We start from the raw sequence: 20726 nt of genomic DNA, 5'->3' as shown, positions 1-20726 counted from the left end.
AGATTTATTTGAGCATAAGCTTTTGTGAGCTACAGCTCACTTCATTGGGTACATACATCTGATGAAGTGAGCTGTAGCTCACGAAAGCTTATGCTCAAATAAATCTGTTAGTCTCTAAGGTGCCACAAGTACTCCTTTTCCTTTTTGGATACAGACTAACATGGCTGCTACTCTGAAACCACAGATTTTGGAGAAGTCCTACAGCCTGTGTTATACAGGAGGTTGGACCAGATGATCACAATGGTCCCTTCTGGCCCTGGAATTGGTGAAGAGATCACTGTGATCATCTAGGCAGACTTCCTGTGTAACACTGGCCATAGAACTTCCCCAAACTAATTCCCAGAGCAGATCATTTAAAAAAATATCCAGTACTTCATTTAAAAATTGCCAGTGATGGAGAATCCACCATGAGTCTTGGTAAATTGTTTCAATAGTTAATTACTCTCATTGTTAAAAATTTACACCTTCAGGATGTCTTGGATAAGTGTGGTATAAATGCCTCATTTAGCAAAGCACTTAAGTACCTACTTAAATGCCTAAGTGCTTTGCTGAACTCGGGTCAAAGAAATGACAAAATTAGCCATAAAGAAGACAGCTTTCTAAAAAGTTTACAAAGGGCTTACTGAACTAGTTATGTGGCACTTAAATGCAACTGTCCCCCAAGCTGAAGGAGCACAAAGATCAGCTAGCCAAACCCTATTGTTCCCCATCCAGGACAGTCATGTGGGCACATCATATTAGATCAGAGGTTCTCAGGACAAAATTTTTGGTGGTCACTCTCACACTTTTTCCTAAAATACTTAATTAGCTTTAGGAAAACCAAATAAATATGCATAAATTATAATGATCTGGATATGTATATATTTACTGATAGCTAGTAAGTCTGTTGTGAAAAGTGATATTAACAAACATACAAGTATCACTTTTCACAGCAGACTTACTCAACCCTGGCAAGCCTGGGGACAAATTAAGCCCTGGATGGAGGGTCAGGGGAGGCAGTGGGACCAGCGGAGACAGGGGTTGAGGGAGGTAGCGGGGGGGCTGGAGCCTGGAGCCCCATGTCCAGAGCCTGCCACCCCAGGGCTGAAGCCCAACGCCCCTGGGAAGGCGGGAAACTTGTTGGCTGCCTGCTCCTACAGCATTGTGCCCCAGGTGACTCCAGAGGGGGCAGGGCCCAATCCCTGCTGGTAGCCCCAGCAATCAACACCAAGGCAGTGCATCCAGGAGCAACAGGGAGGGGAAGGGGGTGGGACTTTGCCCTTCCTCCCCCACTCATCACAGCTCAGGAGGCTGTGGCCACAAGGAAGGCCCATGGTGGCCGCATTTGAGAGATACAGTTGTTTCCAGGAGCACTACAAGTGGTCACCTACCACTGTTGCCACAATCAGCACACGAGATGAGCTCCTCAGGTTTTTTCTCACGATTCTGTTCTTTTGTACCAAGGCAGAAACTGCAGATGGGAATTGGTTCAGCAACCGGCTGTGAGGGAAAAGCAGAGATCAAAGTGCTCAATAATTTATCAATCTATAGCCCGTTGAACAAATTTTCAACTAATTATACAACTTACATAGCATGCAGAGGAAAAATTATATAGAATTATATACAAGTTAGTGCTAACCCCATGATACAACATATATTGTATTGATGTGGCTGGGAATTGTAGCTTTAAGAGGAAATTAACATACACATAAAATTCCATTAAAAAACTATATCAAGAGAACACTAAGGTTGCAGGTTAAGCACTCAACCTTAATTCTGGCATTTCCCAACTTTAATTCTGTACTTTCAGTGTGCCCCCCTTTGTACATCTGCATTAAGATACAGTTTTTAATTACACAATCACATACTAAAGTGCTCCAATATATTATACAATCTTAGATGTTCATCACATCTACTACTGGATGCAACTCTATGCCAGAAAGAAATGCGCAGATCTCATTTATATACAAGATGCTTCAATGTAGCTGGACCAATCCAACAGTGGTCTTTTTGCAAGCAAAAGACTGATTTTATGTAACAGTAATACAACTTGGGGGATGCTATTGTCACTTCTCTCTGTCAGACTTCAGTGCACACCACACACCAGACAGAGACTGGGTTGTGTTTTCCACAGTGTCCACCAGATGGAAGCACTCAAGACAAATGCTGTAGAAAATTCCCACAGTGTGTATCTTGGGGCTAGATGCTAACTGCATAGCAGGATCTGGAAAGGAATGACTACTTGGGGGAAAAAAAAAAAAACAAAAAATGTATGGATAAAATCAGAAGTTTTAATCCTCACCCTCAGATTAAGGAGATTTTAAGAGTAACCTACTGAGAAATGTCCAAGTGGCTATCCCACTGGTTCTGTATCTAATTATATCCCTGGGATAGCTAAGGGATTCCCTTCCATTTCCTCCATTCTTGGTTAGAATTCTGGATAAGAGACCAAACAACACGACAATAGATGGACGCAACACACAGACACTTTCTTCTCTTGTTTGAAGGAGGAAGCTAGGCAGGGTTTGACATGTTTCTTGATGGAAGGGAAAACCAGGTAAAATGAGCCATGTGTAAATATCTCCATCCACAGTTAGGATGGTGATGTGCATGGATCCCTTGTCTTCATTTAAAATTGCGAGAGGAGAGGATAATACCAGGCACCCACAAACCTTATCTTTCCATTCCTGGTTAGGCGTAGGATACCAGACAGTTAGTTGTTCAAGGTTAGTTCTGGGAAATATATGATTTGCTGGTGCATTAATTTATGTTATGTGAATTGAGACATTTTAGGAAATTGCCTTTACTCTCTTCCTTTTGTATTTTCCTGTCAGATGTTTTTATCCCACTGCCTCTCCTTAGCTGCAGTGTCCTCTTTCTATGCAGCATTTATTACTCCAAGTGCAAATCACCTTATTATTAAACAAACATGATCTCTGCCATAACATTACCACCTCTCTCTTACACAGCTATTTTCATCAGAAGATCTCACAGCACTTTACAAAGGAGGCAAAGTATCATTATCTGCATTTTACAAATGGGGATACATAGGCACAGAGAGGTGAAGTGACTTGCCCAGGGTCACTTAGCAGGCCAGTGGCAGAGCTGGAAACAGACCCCACATCCCTCTAGTCCTAGTCTTGTACTCTGTCCTCTGGGCCACTGCAGCTCCTACTCAATAAGAATCCCAACAAGAATAGCTATTCTCTTTCAAAGCAATGGTACATGCAGTACAATCCTTTTAGGGTTTAAACTCATCAAAACAACCATTACTGACATTTTTAATTAATTATTTATAATCAGAGATAGATTAGATCAATCATTAACATTTTTTAATCAGAAAATATTTCTCATTCATGAACTTCTTTTAAAACTAGTATGTTAATTTGTTTTCAATTCTACCTGTCTAATTCTGCCAGCAACCTGATCACTAAAAATAAGACCATTTCACATCTTGGATTTCATTGTGCCCCATTCTCTCATCTCCCCTCCAAAGGGATATTTTGTTTCAGACTAAAGTCCTATGGTCCATTTGCATAATGAATCTGAACTACATCAGAATAATCTTTCTGACATAAGTTAGTATATGAAACATAAATGCTGTTGCTAACAGAAAACTATTTTACATAACTGACCATTAGACAATAAATAATGATATCTCTATGCCAACATATGAAACTGTATAGATTTCCAATTCAGTCAGAATTAAGGGCTATCATGATGCTAATGTTCCTTTGGTTAAATTCTATTTGACAGAAGCAATGTAACTAGAAGAGAGCGCTACAATTACATCCAAGTTGTGATTTTATATTATGCTACTTTGTTTCAAAGGTGGCAAAACACCACCAACGCAGAAAGTAAAATTTAAACAATTAAGGGTACTTACAGATTTGCTTTGAACATAAAAGTTCTGTTCTAACAGAGCTGGGATAAATACTCAATATAAACAATAAACTTCATCGTTTTAGGACTGAATTCTGTGTCAGATCCTAATCTCAGTCACTCACATATCTCAAGGAAAACTTTACAGGCTACTGGTAATGAAGCCTCATCATCTTTAAAGGACTGTAGGATGATAAAATTACTTCATACATTCCAATAAGCCTGAAGTATTTCTGATCTACTCTTCAAAGCCATAAGAGTGTTCAAGTCTCACACTAAGATGTCATCTGGAAATATGAATTGCTAATGCAAATCACATAGAAAGAAGTCACCACTGCAAGAGAATACAACGTCAAAAGAATGCAAAGCTGTAATTAAACTACTAGCAGCCTGCTCTCCCACTTGTATGTATATGTGCATCACAGAGGCACCAGCAGACTGCAGGTACATACATCACACAGGATAAAGAAACAGGAAATCACAACTGGAACACTGTGCCCGTTTCTGGTGATTACAGTAAAAATCCATGTATTTCCCCTGACATTCAGGAGTTACATCAGGGATGTATTTGGCCCAGGGTCCAAAGCTGTGGTCTAATGGACTAAACACCTGGCTGAGAGTCAGAAGACCTGTGTTGTATTCCCATCTTTGCTACTGACCCATAGTATGGCTTCGAACATGTGATTTAACCCGTTGGTATATTAGTTAGCCCATCTGTAAAACTGGGATGCCACCACCCACTTTTAGAAAGAACTCTGAGATCTATGAATTTAAAGAACTATACTCACAATATACTGTTAAAGCAATATCCAAAAAGTTTCACTAGTAATAATAATCTTATTTTCTCCTCAGTTCTAACTTGTCCTATTTCCATAAATTTATAATGGAATGATTCAATCATTTTGATCAGAGAGATAAATTATATTATACAACTGGAATATTAGTTTTGAATTCATTTATATACAATAGTTTGAGAGAGATGTATTTTTACAAATAATACAGCACCGAGAGTGCTAGGTGATTTACAGACAAGAGACAGTTCTAACCCTGAAGAAATTACTCTCTAAAGAGACAACATAGACAAGGGAACAGAAACAACACACACAGGTGATGGAGCAACACATCATGCCACAGCTCTGCTATCAGATACACCAGCATGAACCCCTGCATATGTGCTATGTCAAATCAGGCTTAGCACATGCACAAAGGTCCAGGTACACAAATCTAATTGCAGAACTGAGATCTATGTTAGTTCATTCTTTCCCATGTATTATAACACTATAAACAGAAGTGGACTAAAAATTTACAGCTATTGATTCATTGTACTGATGACTGGTTGCAAAACCGTTTCAAATAAAGACCTTGGCTGCTTTCATACACAAAAAACTTCTTAACACTGTAACCTTGAATCAAATTTTCTGTACTTGATCTCTGCCCAAAACTGCACTTTTTTGCTGCTGCTGAAGGTTTGAGCAATATCCCTTCAAACTTTCACCATGAAAAAAAAATTGTCATCATACTTAAGATAGGTCTTTGGCCAAACAGCTAAATTTGAAACATGAAACAAAGGAGATAATCCTCGAATGAAAACCAGCAATCTGGACTGGTTTTGTCTTAATCAAGGTATGGCTATTTGAAAACTGCAAACTCAGTATATACAGCAGAAAACTACCTTAAACCTACATGTGCACATTTAAACAGATCAACTGCACATGCACAACTAGTTAAGTGCACATATGTTAGTTTCAAGAATTTTCAAGCCCTCTGGTGAAGCTCAAAGAGAATGTAAGTGACACAAACCAGTAACCCACAGATTTTAATTCCTTCCCCCAAGACATTAGTTTGTCCATTTTGCACACATGCACTGCAGTATTGGCACTGAAGAATTTTCTCTCTCTCTCACACTTGTTAAATGCAACATCTGACAGAATTACCATGAAATGTGCTAGATGTGCAATATGGTCAAGTTAATGTTGCCAGAGAAACTTTAATTTTGGACTTTTCTAACTTTTGAGTGTTTGATCTCAAAACCTTAATGTTGCATTAGTGTTAGTTTTGTATTTACACATGCCATAGTTTGGGGACCTTTGGTTTATTCCAAAGAGCCTATCATGTGGACCACATACATATATCAATAGGGCCAGATTAGGTTCGTGATATATGGGTGTTTTGTGTCATTGTTTCCTTCTACTCCATCAGTCTCTCTGTATCCATTTGTTGTTTCTTGTTCTATACTTAGATTGTAAGCTCCATGGGGCAGGGACTGTCTTTTTATTCTGTGTCTGTACAGTACCTAGCACACTGAGGTCCTGGTCTCTGACTAGAGCTCTTAGGTGATATGATTATAACAATCATTGACATTTTAGGGCTATATTTGACTTAAATACTGAGACTAGAAAATAATTTATTTTAATGATGTAACCTTTTCAGAAACTGGTAAGATTTTTATTTAATTTAGATGTTATATATACTTTCATCATGCTCATGTAACTACAATTAATTGACGTTACTAAGTGACAAGACTTAAGAGGAAATAGACTGAGAATGATTAAATAGTGAACTCCTGTTTGTAATACCTTATGCCCTGATTCTGCAAACACGTGCTTAATTTTAAACACATACGTAGTTCCAATGAGATCAAGTTCAAACTAAGCATACACATAAATCTCTGCAGAATCTGAACCTGACTAAATATGTACTGTGGGTTATTGCCCACTTTGATACAAGATTTACTGACTAATAATAAATTAGAAGATTGCAGGTATCCTAATTAAACCTACACAATCTAGATAGAGGTGATATGACTAGGTTAACAGTAATTATAAGATACATAAGGGTTGCAGTCTATTACAAACACTAATCTTAAAATGTAAAAATATCGTAAAAATCATGGCACAATTTATGAGCCAATCATAACAGTTCAATCACCTTTTTATGTTACTTCTTGTGCATCCTTTGTATGTGTTTTGTTTTTTTATTAAGGTAATCTCTTTGGGACAAGGACATGTCATCTTACATATCTGTAAAATGCCTAGTAAATTTTGGGGCACTGTATTAAAATGAAAACAGATATGGCCCTAAAGAAGGCAGATATTTGCTGAAATATCAGCTAACGGTTATTTTCCTTCCAAACATAAATTGCTTGAAAATATGTAAAGGATATGCAAGCAATCTGGTTGAGGACTGTGATTAGAGCTGGGAGAACCTTGCTCCAATGACTATTTATAAAAAGTAGAAAGAAACGGAGTACTTGTGGCACTGAGAGACTAACAAATTTATTTGAGCATAAGCTTTCATGAGCTACAGCTCACTTCATCGGATGCATTCAGTGGAAAATACAGTGGGGAGATTTTATATACACAGAGAACATAAAACAATGGGTGTTACCATGCACACTGGAACGAGAGTGATCAGGTAAGGTGAGCTATTACCAGCAGGAGAGATGAGATGATAAACATGGGGAAATAGTTTTACTTTGTGTCATGACCCATTCACTCCCAGTCTTTATTCAAGCCTAAGTTAATGGTGTCCAGTTTGCAAATTAATTCCAATTCAGCAATCTCTCGTTGGAGTCTGTTTTTGAAGTTTTTTTGTTGAAGAATTGCCACTTTTAGGTCTGTAATCGAGTGACCAAAGAGACTGAAGTGTTCTCCAACTGGTTTTTGAATGTTATAATTCTTGAGGTCTGATTTGTGTCCACTTATTCTTTTATGTAGAGACTATCCAGTTTGACCAATGTACATGGCAGAGGGGCACTGCTGGCACATGACGGCATATATCACATTGGCAGATGTGCAGGTGAATGAAGAAACAGATTGACAGAGCCAGAAGAGTACCCAGAAGTTACCTACTACAGGACAGGCCCAACAAAGAAAATAACAGAACGCCACTAGCCATCACCTTCAGCCCCCAACTAAAACCTCTCCAACGCATCATCAAGGATCTACAACCTATCCTGAAGGATGACCCATCATTCTCACAAATCTTGGGAGACAGGCCAGTCCTTGCTTACAGACAGCCCCCCAACCTGAAGCAAATACTCACCAGCAACCACACAACAAAAACACTAACCCAGGAACCTATCCTTGCAACAAAGCCCGTTGTCAACTGTGTCCACATATCTATTCAGGGGACACCATCATAGGGCCTAATCACATCAGCCACACTATCAGAGGCTCATTTACCTGCACATCTGCCAATGGTTATAGAGAGTCTGCTTTCTCCTTCCCCCTACCGTTTTATGAATCTAGTTCTCCTTTGTTTTTGTCAAATTGCCCAAAATTGAAACAAAAAATTTTGAGTTGGGTCATCTTCCTCTGCAGCATGTGGGACACTTGCCAAAATTATCTGGGTGGGTATATCTCACTTAATAATTTCCCTGCCATTGCAGGGCCTCAAGCACTTTGCACTGCAGTCCCTCCTATTTTCTGCCTGTGGGACATAATAGCTAGATGAAAGGAAAAACAGTCCACCACTTTCTCACTTCACCCCACTCTAGAGCCTCCTGGTGGGAGGCCTGTGTACATCTGGTGTACATGTCATTGCTACAATACTTCTGCACAGTGAATCACTCCAGGGTCAGTCTCTGCTGCTGCTCAATTTTCTCAAGCTACACAAGTTTTGAAACTGACTTAAAAATATGAGTTAGTCTGCAAGAGTAAAGCTAAAAGGAAAGGAGTTCAATTAGGAACACAAGGAATTAAGATAGTGAATCAGACCCATAACCCAGTTAGTCCAAAATCTTGGCACTGACAGCAGCCAGTACCAGTTATTACAGAGGAAAGTGCAAGTGCAAGAGCTCTGAAGTGGGGTAGTTATGGGACAATCTGACAACAGGAAAGTTTCCTCCTAATCCCCAACAGCTAGAGGTTGGTGCCTGCCCTGAAACAGGGTTTATAAGCCTTTTAAACAGTTCCCTGCTCCCCCAACAACTCTAGATATTCATGTTAGAGTGTGTGTGTGTGTACATTCATGTTAGAGAGAGAAAGAGTGTGTGTGTGTGTGTACAGACACACACACACAAAATCCTTTTTTTAATTCTGCTAAGATCTTGGTCTCAGTGATATTTTATGGCAAGGAATTCCACAGGCTAATAGAGTACTGTGTGAAGAAGAGTTTCCCTTTCTCAGTCTTGGATTTGTAACCTTACAATTTCATTGAATGTCTCTTTGTTTTTGTATTATGGGATTTGGTGAAGAGAAGATCCCAACTGGCATTCTCTATACCATTCATTATTTTGTATATTTTTATCATGTCCCCTCTTATTTGTCTCCTCTCCAAAGTAAACAGTTCCAGCCTTTTCAATCTCCCTTAATATATGAGTATTCCCATGATCCTAACCATTCTTGTTGTCAGATTCTGAACCCTCTCTAATTCTGTTATTTTATTTTTTGAGCTGTGATGACCAGAATAGGGATATAAATACTGTTTAAAAAGTTAACCGTTTAAACAATTAAAATTATATAGTTTAAATGTTTAACTGATTAAAAGGAGAGGGGCTGGGGCGACTCCAGCCGCCTGGGCTGGGGCTGGGGTCGGCCAGCGCAGGGCCACTGGGGTCAGCCGGCCGGCCTGGGGGTTAACAGGTAAGGCAGGTTAACTGGTAAAACTAATGCTTATCGGCTAACATTTTACATCCCTAGACCAGAACTGAACAGTTAATTTAGAACCCAGTAAGGTGTATGAGAAGTTCAAATAATTCCCTCCAATATGTATTACTTTGCATTTATCCATACTGACTTTCGTATGTCATTGTGCAACCATTTTACTTAGCTTAGTTAGATCTTTCTTGAAGTTCTTCAGTCTTCTGTGGGCTTAATTAACCTCAATAATTTGTGTCACCTGAACATTTTGCCACCTGACAACTCACCCCCCTTTTCATATAATTAATAAATATATTTAACATCACCCCACTATTAACTTTCTCCCCTGGTGAAAACTAATCATTTAGTCCTATTTTTTGTTTTTTATCTCAGTCAGTTTCCGATCCATACAGAACTTTGCCTCTCACCTGACTGCTTAGTTTCTTTAGGAATCCCTTGTAAAAGACTTTTTCCAGGGTCTTTCGAAAATCTAAATAAATGTCAGCTAGTTCCCGTCTATCCACCAATATCCTGACACATTCAAAGAATTCAAGTAGATTAGTGAGGCATGATTTTCCACTGCAGAATCTGTGCTGGTTAGTCCCTATCATACCGTGATTTAAGTACTTTATAGTTCTATTTTTAATTGTAAATTCAACTGGTTTACCAGGAACAGCAGTAAGATTTACTTGTATAATCCCTGGGTCACCCCTACTGTCTTTTTTAAATATAGGTACAACAGCTGCTACTCTCCAATCCTTCAGGATTGTAGCTGATTTTAATGAGATTGGCTATTTTAGCTGGCAGCTTTACCACTTCATTCCAAAGGGATGTGTGTATTTCCTGCTTCTTTATTTCTCTGTCCCCTCACCTCCCACAGAAACATGCTGACACCTAGGAAGGGAACCAAAGCATAAAGAAATGCAAAAAGCACACAGTATTTTTTTAAAGTAGAAATTAAAGCCTTGTTTTAAATAAAAATCCCTCACACATTTTAATACAAGAAGTCAGCAGCAGTGCATTCTAGAACTCATGCCTGCAAGAGGTCTGCCAGAACCCAAACCAGGTAACCAAAATAAAAGAATAAAGAGTGATTCCCTTTAATGGTAAGTGCTCGACTCCCCTAGAGTACACTCCCAAAAGGCATGCACTGTTTTTCTGGAACAGAAAGTGAATTCCCTTCTATTTACTAATGGGAAAGATGACAAGTAATTTCACTAGTCTCTGGTTCCGTTTATTAATACATAAAATGGGGATAACACTTACCTGCCCTCATAAAAATTTGCAGAATTCTTCAGCAATGGTCCAGACTCACCATGTTATCCAGATTCACAGTGTTATGACAACATTTTAGACTGCAGAGTAGTGCGTAAGCTTGAAAACTTGTCTCTCGCACCAACAGAAATTGATCCAATAAAAGATATTACCTTACCTACCTTGTGTCTCTGTCTTTTTGATTGTTAAATATGACACTTTTATGATATAAAGAACACAAAGTCCAGATTTTTAGAAAAGCTGAGCACCCAATACTCTAACTAAAGGCAACGTGAGCCACAGGCGCTCAGCACCTCTGAAAATCAAGTCCACAGTTACTAGGGTGATGGATGCTTCACACATACATACATGTAATTCAGTGCTGAGTAATTCACAAAACTGGGTGACGAGGCAACAGAATGACAGCTGAAATTCAATGATGATAAATGCAAAGTAATGCATATTGGGAAACATAATCCCAATTACACATACATAATGATGTGGTCTAAATTAGGTGTTACCACTCAAGAAAAAGATGTTGGAGTCACTGTGGATAGGTCTCTGCAAACATCTGCTCAATGTGCAGTGGCAATCAGAAAAGCTAATACAATGTTAGGAACTATTAGGAAAGGGGTAGATAATAAGACAGTAAATATAATAATACCATTATATAAATCCATGGTACGCCCACACTTGAATACTGTATGCAGTTCTGGTCACTCCATCTCAAAAAACATACATTACAAATGGAAAAGGTACAGAGAAGGGCAACGAAAATTATTAAGGGTATGGAACAGCTTCCATTTGAGGAGAGATTAAAAAGACTGGGACTGGTCAGTTTGGAAAACACTCAACTAAGGTGAGATATGGTAGAGGTCTATAAAATGATGAATGGTGTGGAGAAACTGAATATGCAAGTGTTATTTACTCCTTCACATAGCACAAGAACCAGAGGTCGCCCGATTAAATTAATATGTAGCAGATTTAAGACAAAAAAAAGGAAGTACTAGTCACACAGCGCACAACCTGTGGAACACGTTGCCAGGGGATGTTGTGAAAGCCAAAACTATGGCTGGGCTCAAAAAAGATTTAGATAAGTTCATGGAGGACAGGTCCATCTGTGGTTATTAGCCAAGGTGGTCAGGGACGCAATCGCATGCTCCGGGTGTCCCTAAAGCTAGGGCTGCCAGATGTTGGGACTGGATCACTTGAAAACGGCCATGTTCTATTCATTCCCTTTGAAGAATCTGAAAAGTTCTCCTTTTTCCACAATTTTTTTTTTTTGGGGGGGGGGGGGGAGCAAGTTTCCATGGATAAGTGTATCTAACTAAGTGGCCTCTCCCCATTCAACTTTTACGTATTAATGATAATACAGTATTCCAAAACTCCGGGGATGTATATTACATTAACACCATTCAGCTGTTCAGATGCTGTGCCTTATACTTCCTTACACAGTGGGATGACTAATATCCAGAACACGGAAAATATTTCCTTGTCAAGGGCCCTATGCCCAATAGTATTTTCATTCACAGAATTACATTTCCACCTCATAACTCTTGTTTTATACAAATACATATGAAAAATGTTACTTTAAGATTTCACATTACGCATATTGCTTTTTTCATAAGGCATCTGGGGAGGCAATATTTAAAATCAGCAAGGGACTGTGGAAATCCTACCTTTCTGTAATTTTAAAATCTTACATAGGAGAAAACTGTACTCATTCCTCTGCAACACAGTGAAATAGACATGATCCTTGCTAGAATCAATTATTTGCCAAAGAAATGTGCTCTAGAATCATGGGCCGCGGATATTGAAGGCAGGGGAAGGCTGAGCCTCCCCAAACAGCCTTGTGTGGCCCTGCCCACTGCTCCACCCTCAAAAGCCCCTTTCTGCTTCCTGGCACTGTGTTGCGGGGGGCTCTTCCCCCTGGGGCCGGGGCCAGAGGCTGGGGTTAATGGGAGCTGGCCTGCGCTCTGGGGCTGAGGGGAGGAGAAGGCCCGTGCCGCCCGCCCACCCGGCGCTGGGGGCCACGCCGCCCGCCCACCCGGCGCTCCGGGGCTGGGGGCCATGCTGTCCCACCAGTGCACTGGGGGTGGGACGTGCTCGGGCGGCCTGAGCCTGTGGGGCTGGTGGCTGCATGGGGAAGGGGGGACCCCTGGGCTTCAGTGGGAGGGGAGGGGCCTCGGGCAGAAGGGGCAGGTGAGCCAGGGAGCTAGCCTCCCTGAGCCCGGGGTTCACCCACCACCCATGTCTAGAATCTAAATTTTTGTAGCCATCATGATTGAGAGAAAAGACTTTAAAATCTGAATCTCTGACCTAAGGCAAAATTTCTTTTCTAAGGACTCTACCCATACAGTGCATCTGGTGAAGACACTCTATCCTGACAGGAGACAGCTCTCCTGTTGGCATAATAAACCCACCTCCATGAGAGGCATTAGCTATGTCGGCGGGAGAAGCTTTCTCATGGACATAGTGCTGTCCACACCGGCGTTTATGTTGGTGTAACTTACGTCACCCAGGGGCATGGTTTATTCACACCCCTGAGCGATGTAAGTTCTGCTGACAAAAGCTGAAGTGTAGATATAGTCTAAGTATGTGAACAGTGTGTCTAAAGCAATCACTGACAGGTGAAATGTGCCAATCCAATTCAGTATATTTTTTATGCTGAAACCTATTGACAGTTTAAAGGCCATCATTGCTATTTCACTGTTCAATCATTTTGGCAGAAACAAGCAGTTAACATGTATCCATCATTGCTGAATGTAGTAGTGGCATGGGGATAGTTGGTTTATGCCAAGGGTTTCAGGGGCAGATAGCTCAAGCCACCACTCAAGTTTCTAGTCCTCTATGATCCTACTCCAGGGCCAGGAAAGATGGATATGCATGTCCTCTCCAGCTCAAGCATATTCTAAGTGCTAAAATCCCAAGCCACTTCTCCCCATGTCCCCAACTAGCCCTTTATCCAGTAGCCAAAAGCTACATCTTTCCTCTGACAAATTCCTGTGTTTCCTGATTGCTTTTACCTACCAGGAACGTTGCCAATACAAGTCCAGTGCCACATCATCAAGTGAATATTGGGGGCAGCAGTGGAAACGTTATAAAAACTGATCTGAAATTAATTTAACATGAAAATAAACACATGGAATACTAAATTGACTGCAGTATTTGTTTTCATTTTTAAATAAAAACCTGTTTCTGAATTTACTTGAAGTTGTCAAAATTTCATAATATCTAGTGCAGTTGACCATAAGAAATTGAGGGTGGTTACTGCAGGATTTAGGTCCAGCAGGCTACACTATGGCACTAAGCAAGCAGGAGCAAACAAGAGAGGTACAATCTAATGAGCAAGGGTCTAATTAACTAATAGGTGGGTGTGAGAGGCATGTTCCAGTGAGTGTACTTCATTACATTGTTTATCCCAGCATCCTCCTCCCAAGGAACTAACTTCCAAGATCACCTCCACAGAAGAGAACTCCCACTTTTACATGTGCTTTTCTCATACTTTACCCATCTCAGAGATCACTTCTCAGTGATTGGTAACCATGCCTTTATCTTTGCCAGGGAAGCAACTTTGTTTTAAAATATTTCAGGAATACTAAAGATTTGGGGTGAAATCCTGCCCCTACTGCAGTCAATGGGAGTTTTGCCATTGACCTCAACGGGGATTTCATCCATAAATGAAATATAGTTGAAACTTCCTGTCAGAGAGCTATAGACTATGTCAATGGGAGTTTCCTGAGAAGCTGAAAAGGGCCAAATCTCATGTAAAGGACAAACTTTTCTGCTGCAGGATCTTCCTATCCCCCATATTACAACTGAATATAAAACCACTCATTACCATTAAAATGTGCATATGCATCATGCTTCTGTTTATCTCCTACACAAGTTCTCAGACAGATGAAACATTGTGTAAGATGACACCCTGACGCAACCCAGCATGTTATTAAAGATGAACTGCAAAACTAAAATAAAAATTGAATCCCAGATGTGTACTAAATACAACCAACCATGTTTTAAGGGGCATTCCACAACTACTAACCTAAAATATTAACTAAATCTTCATTTAGTTTTGCAGTTCACTTTTGAATGGTTTCAGACAATCTCATTAACAGTTTCTGTTTCAGATAAAAATAAGCATGTCAGATTTCCAGCTATTCTATTCAAGTTCTTGTATCATGCCTATCAAAGGGGTATCTGCATGCTTTCCAGTGGTGCATGAAGTGATGTGAAGCTTCTGTCACATGTGTTTTTCTCTTTCCTTCTCTCTCTTCCTCTCCCCAGGAGGGAAAATGTATGTGGCTGTATGTTTGGGACAGGGCAGGAGGACAACTGGCAAAGCTTAAGAGCTGGATGCACTAACTATCTTGCAAATTGGGGTTTTTTTGTCCTTAAATACAATTTTTTTCTGCAGCCTGGAGTGGAGGAACTAAGTGTATATCCCTCCACTGAAAACAAGTTCACTCAGGATAGTTGTGCTCAACCAGCAGCCACTGCCCTCTGTGGATAATCCAATTTGGCAGCCACGCCGTGCCATTTATTAAAGTAACCCACTAGTACAGCAGGGGAAAGCGTTATGGTACTTCCTTTGGGAATAAGCATTGGTCTACTTCATGCAGCTGATGCCTGCAGAGAGTTCACATAGAACTCACTTATCTTAAGAGAATTTTAAGAAGTCTCAGTACAATTAAAAACCTGAGTTATCTCTTTCTTGATCTTCTGTGCTGTTCTTATCACTGATTCTTTCACCTTCTTGCCCACAGTCTTCTACAGTAAGGGATCTTGTAAATGTAGCACTCTTTCAAAGAAAACAGAAAGAATTTAACCCTGATCCAGCAGCACAAGGTGAAAAATCTTTTCCTTCACAACTAGGAGACTTCCTGTTTTCATCAATTCTGAGACTCAACAAACAAGACACTAAAAGCAAACACTTTTACATGTCCAATCAGCTCCAATTTTTGTATTTAATATCCCACCCTATACAACATTTTTAATATTATTAAGATAATTATAATAAGGCTGAATGGAGATGGGAGCCTCGGGAGAGTATCAGAGAAAACATAATTGTAAGGATGGAGAGATCTCATTGCTGGTCTGTTTGCTCAGCAAAGAAAATCCTGGCAAGTGAAGAATACATGCACACAATAAGAGATCCGGGAAAACAAGATGAGAAGCAGCCAGCTTAGCTTCATGCTGCAGATTTTTGGCAGACGTTCAAAACTCCTTCTGCTGTTTTTCTTGCAAGCACATCTATCTGTGTAATGTCATCAGATCCAGAGAGGGAGGGAGGCAGAGAGAGAGAGAGTGACAGTGTTTTATAGGCTGCCAACCTCTCAGCACATGCTGTTACTATACAAAGGATGTTTAGAAAACCAATGTGCTGTACAGATTCAGAGACTGCACCCCCTCCTAGAAACATCTGCAGGAAGAGAACTGCCTATGGAAAGGAAAAAAGCCTTTAATTAAAAAGACTGTTTTCAGCCAGTGAGACAAGGTGGGCAAGGTAAGATCTTTTATCGGAACAACTTCTGTTGGTGAGAGAGACAAGCTTTTGAGCTTACACAGAGAGCTCTTCTCCAGACCTGAAGAAGAGCTCCGTGTAAGCTCGAAAGCTTGTCCCTCTCACCAACAGAAGTTGTTCCAGTAAAAGGTGTTACCTCCCAACCTTGCTTCTCTAATATCCTGGGACCAATACAGCTACAAAAACATTGCATTCTACTAGTGGCTGATTTTGCAACTCGCATAATTCATGGAGGAAAAAAATCTATCCTATAACCCCACAGAAAAACCTCCTGGGTTACACCAGTGACCCATAGAATCAGTGCAAGTCATGGTCAACAACTTGAATGTGCTCCGCTTCCTACAGACATTTCAGTGCTGTCAGATGCTCATCAGATATCAGCACCACCTCTACTGCATATATGTCCACATACACCAGAAGGTTTAGTACACAATCCTGCTTTGGGGAAGAAGGACCTACATAGTCATGGAGCTAGGAAATAGAAGCACTGAAACGTTGCAGGCACAGAATTAAAATCACATTGTACAAACGTACACTTAGGTGTTTGAGTTGCTCTTGTAAGGGAATGTATAACCTACCACACAGTGACTATTAAGAGAACTGCCACAGCTATAGTGTATTACATTTACCAGATAGGACTAAGCCACAACCCATTTATTCTGGTTCAAAATACTCAATGCTATTTCAAAAGGTACTTGCTGCTCAAATTGACCCAATATCTGCTTCATGTGACAGCAACTGCAAGAAGAGGGGAAAGTCTGGAACCAGAGAAGTAACACCCGTATCCTGTGAAGAAAATTATTTGGAATGGAAGAAACCATGGTCCTGTGGGCAGGACAATGGATTAGGGAGCCAAGAGACCTGGGAATCTATTCCCAGCCTTATCAATCTTGGCAAAATCACTTCACCTCTGTGCCCCCAGTTTCCTCCTCTGTAAAATGAAACTAATGATATTTACCTTCCCTTGTAAACAGCTTTGAGAACTGTGGCTGAAAAGCCCTACAGGGCTAGTAGGCAAAGGTCATTTTATAAGACTGCTTTGGACCACAGCTGGGTGCAGGTTTAGGAACTGCAGAATCAGCCACCACTCCTCCTCTCACTGAGTGCCAACAAATCACAATTCCTGCTGCTCTCTGCAAACAAGATGATCAAGGGGCAATCATAAGGCAGCATGAACTGAAAACACCAGAAACTACTTAAAATACATTTTTGTGCCCAAGGAAATAGCCTCAGCAGTTTATTTTTAGAAAGTATTTGAAGGAAAGCTCCACTGCAATAATCCATTCCTCTGTGTACCTGCATGTTGGTGGGCATTTTCCTTAGAAGAGATTCACTGAAGTGAGTCACGTTTGATAGACTGCTGCCCAAAAGCAAAGTGATTTGGCTCTTCATGAGAGAGACATACAGCTTTGCTCAAGCTAGCATGTTAAACACAGCCGCGTGGATGCAGAGCCATGGGTTAGCCACCCGGATACAAGCCTGCCCAACCCTGTGGGTCCATATTTGGGCAATGACTATGGCCCTACAAAATTCACGGTCCATTTGGGTCTATTTCATGGTCATAGGATTTTTTAATTCGTAAATTCATGATTTCAGCTATTTAAATCTGAAATTTCACAGTGTTGTAATTGTAGGGGTCCTGACCCAAAAAGTAGTTGGGGGGTCCACAAGGTTATGGGGGGGCGGGTTGCAGTACTGCTATCCTTACTTCTGCGCTGCTGTTGGCGGTGGCTCTGCCTTCAGAGGTGGGCACCTAGAGAGTAGTGGCAGAGCCAGTGCCAGCAGCAGCGCAGCAGTAAGGGTGGCAATACCAGACCGTGCCACCCTTACCTCTGCACTGCTGCCTCCAGAGCTTGGCCCTCAGTCAGAAGCCGCCACTCTCTGGCGGGCCAGCTCTGAAGGCAGCAGCGCAGAAGTAAGGGTGGCAATACCATACCGTGCCACCCTTACCTCTGCGCTGCTGCCTCCAGAGCTTGGCCCTCAGTCAGAAGCCGCCACTCTCTGGCGGGCCAGCTCTGAAGGCAGCAGCGCAGAAGTAAGGGTGGCAATACCAGACCGTGCCACCCTTACCTCTGCACTGCTGCCTCCAGAGCTTGGCCCTCAGTCAGAAGCCGCCACTCTCTGGCGGGCCAGCTCTGAAGGCAGCAGAGCAGAAGTAAGGGTGGCACGGTATGGTATTGCCACTCTTAGTTCTGCGCTGCTGCTGCGGGTGCCTCCTTCAGAGCTGGGTGCCCGGCCAACAGCCGCTGCTCTCCAAACACTCAGCTCTGCAGGCAGCGGAGAAGTAAGGCTGGCAATACTGCTACCCCCCTGCAACTTCCTTTTGGATCAGGACCCCCACTTTGAGAAACGCTGGTCTCCCCCATGAAGTCTGTATAGTATAGGGTAAAAGCACACAAAAGACCAGATTTCATGGGAAGAGACCAGATTTCACGGTCCGTGACATGTTTTTCATGGCCGGAATTTGATAGAGGCCTAGCGATGACACAGCCTAGCCACCTGAGCATAGATCTAGGGTCCTAGGGTGTTGGGCAGGCTTGTATTCAGGTGGCTAGCCCCTGCCACAATGTCTGTGCTGCTACTTTTCGTACACTAACGTGAGCAGAGTTACCGCATGCATGTCTATCTGGCCTAGGAAGCACTCTCCCAGCTGAAGTGCAGACATTCTCATGGAGGCCGAATTATTACACTGCACTACTAAGAAGATAAAAGAAAATACAACATTTGTCTTTATGGCATTATACAAATAGACAATACATCCTGACCTTAAATACAGTGGTCAAGTTTGGTCACCTCATCTCAAGAACTACACCTGAAAAAGCTGGGGTCCAAAGAAGGACAACGAAAATAATTTAGAGGCAGGAAGTGAGGACAGGGATTACAGACAAGAAAAAGGAGAGATGGCAATAGAAATATAAAATAATGGTCACACAAGCTCTTTTAATTTATCCCTTCTCATAATGTAAATGTAAGAGGCATGTGAAGCTAAAAGGAAAAACAATACAAATACCTGCTCTTTTTGTTTTTATGAAGGGGGGCTTATGTCACACTGGAGGGGACATCTGAAAGAGTGCCATATTTGTGGGGCTGAGGTGAGATAGGGAAGATAATTGCTCATATTTTAGCATGGCACATCAAGGCTGAACTCATGGCAGCTACGTCATCATGTGAAAGGCCAACTGAAAAAACGGCAGAAATGGAGTCAGGGGATGAAATTTCAAACATATGACAAAGAGAAACAAATTTTTATTTTGCAATTAAAAATTTACTAGTAAGTCATCACAAAGGAACTTTATAGCATGATGGGGACAATATAGATATCTAAGTAAATAGAAAATGTTTTTTCATTTGCAATTCACCTTTGAAACACACCAATTCTAAACCCATGACATGCGGCAGGGGAGCTTGGAGTGTTTGTTGATAATGGGCCTTTGTCTCATATGACTGAGACTCCCAAATTACCATCAGCACTATATAGCTCTGGATACATCTCCTGAACCATTCCAGAACCATTAGAACATCAGCTCAAATGCTGACAATCTTGTAGATAGTATGCCTAACAGAGGAGAAAATCCCAAGCTCACGCGAGTATAACTTCTCCCAGGACCAACAAGTCCTTGATTCAATTCTGAGAGTCGGGGACTTTGTTTGCAGAGGTCAGATTCACCTGGAAGAAGTCTCCATCTCCAAGTTATCAGCCAATGAAGTATGGAGTTGGGTTCCAATTCCCCAGTCTGCATGCAGATCATATCTGGCCCTTTGATTCAGGACTCTTAATACTAGTTACTGATAATAATATGAAGTTTTTCTCTACCCAAAGCAGCATTCTGCAAATATCCCCTGCCTTGCTCTTGTTGCAGGTACTTCCCCAATTTTTCACGAAAGCTATGGTGTCATCTTTACGCGTGAGGAGTCTGAAAATTGTAGCTGGTCATAACACTCCTTTTCAGCTAGTGAGATTTTTCTCCAAGAGGCCATAGCTTTATACAGCCATGGCAGAGAAATATATCAACCAAACCACCAGCATTATGTTGGTTCCAAATCCCAACCCCTGCTGAACACCAGTAAATAAATGTCTTTTTATCGTTTCTAACAATAACAAGGTTTCTTCTGGTCATTACTCAAATAATTTCCACAATCAAAGTGACTCTTTCTAGCTTTGGGTACTATTACAGCTTCAGGCCATGATTAGTCATTCCTGTCACAGGTAAGAAACAACACCTTGATCAGAGTCTGAATCTGAACTGCCATTAACACAGGAGCATCCAATATGATACAGCGCCCTACATAAAAACACTGCCTGATGAAGACAGAGTGGTTACAAAGGGATTAAAAAGACATTAGAATTCACTGTCTGGTGAAAAATTTGAATTTAAGAATTCTATTTCCAATTTACTCAGCCCTACCACACAGGTGAAATTATGGGTTTCAGAGTAGCAGCCGTGTTAGTCTGTATCCGCAAAAAGAAAAGGAGTACTTGTGGCACCTTAGAGACTAACAAATTTATT

At 41.1% G+C, this 20726-nt stretch overlaps 1 protein-coding gene across 2 annotated transcripts in view; it reads right to left on the bottom strand.

Moving 5' to 3' along the window:
- KAT6A (lysine acetyltransferase 6A) overlaps positions 1 to 20726 on the bottom strand; it is a 79918-nt gene that overhangs the window by 45671 nt on the left and 13521 nt on the right. For both annotated transcript variants that reach the window (XM_077805941.1, XM_077805942.1), the window contains one exon: positions 1371 to 1479. In XM_077805941.1, the coding sequence (XP_077662067.1) occupies positions 1371 to 1479 (109 nt within the window). The remainder of the gene's footprint in view (positions 1 to 1370; positions 1480 to 20726) is intronic.

The sequence above is a fragment of the Eretmochelys imbricata genome, chromosome 26 (genome assembly GCF_965152235.1).
Source record: "Eretmochelys imbricata isolate rEreImb1 chromosome 26, rEreImb1.hap1, whole genome shotgun sequence".
Taxonomy (NCBI): domain Eukaryota; kingdom Metazoa; phylum Chordata; order Testudines; family Cheloniidae; genus Eretmochelys; species Eretmochelys imbricata.
Note: the sequence above shows the minus strand (reverse complement) of the source record. Positions and strands in the feature narration are given on the sequence as shown.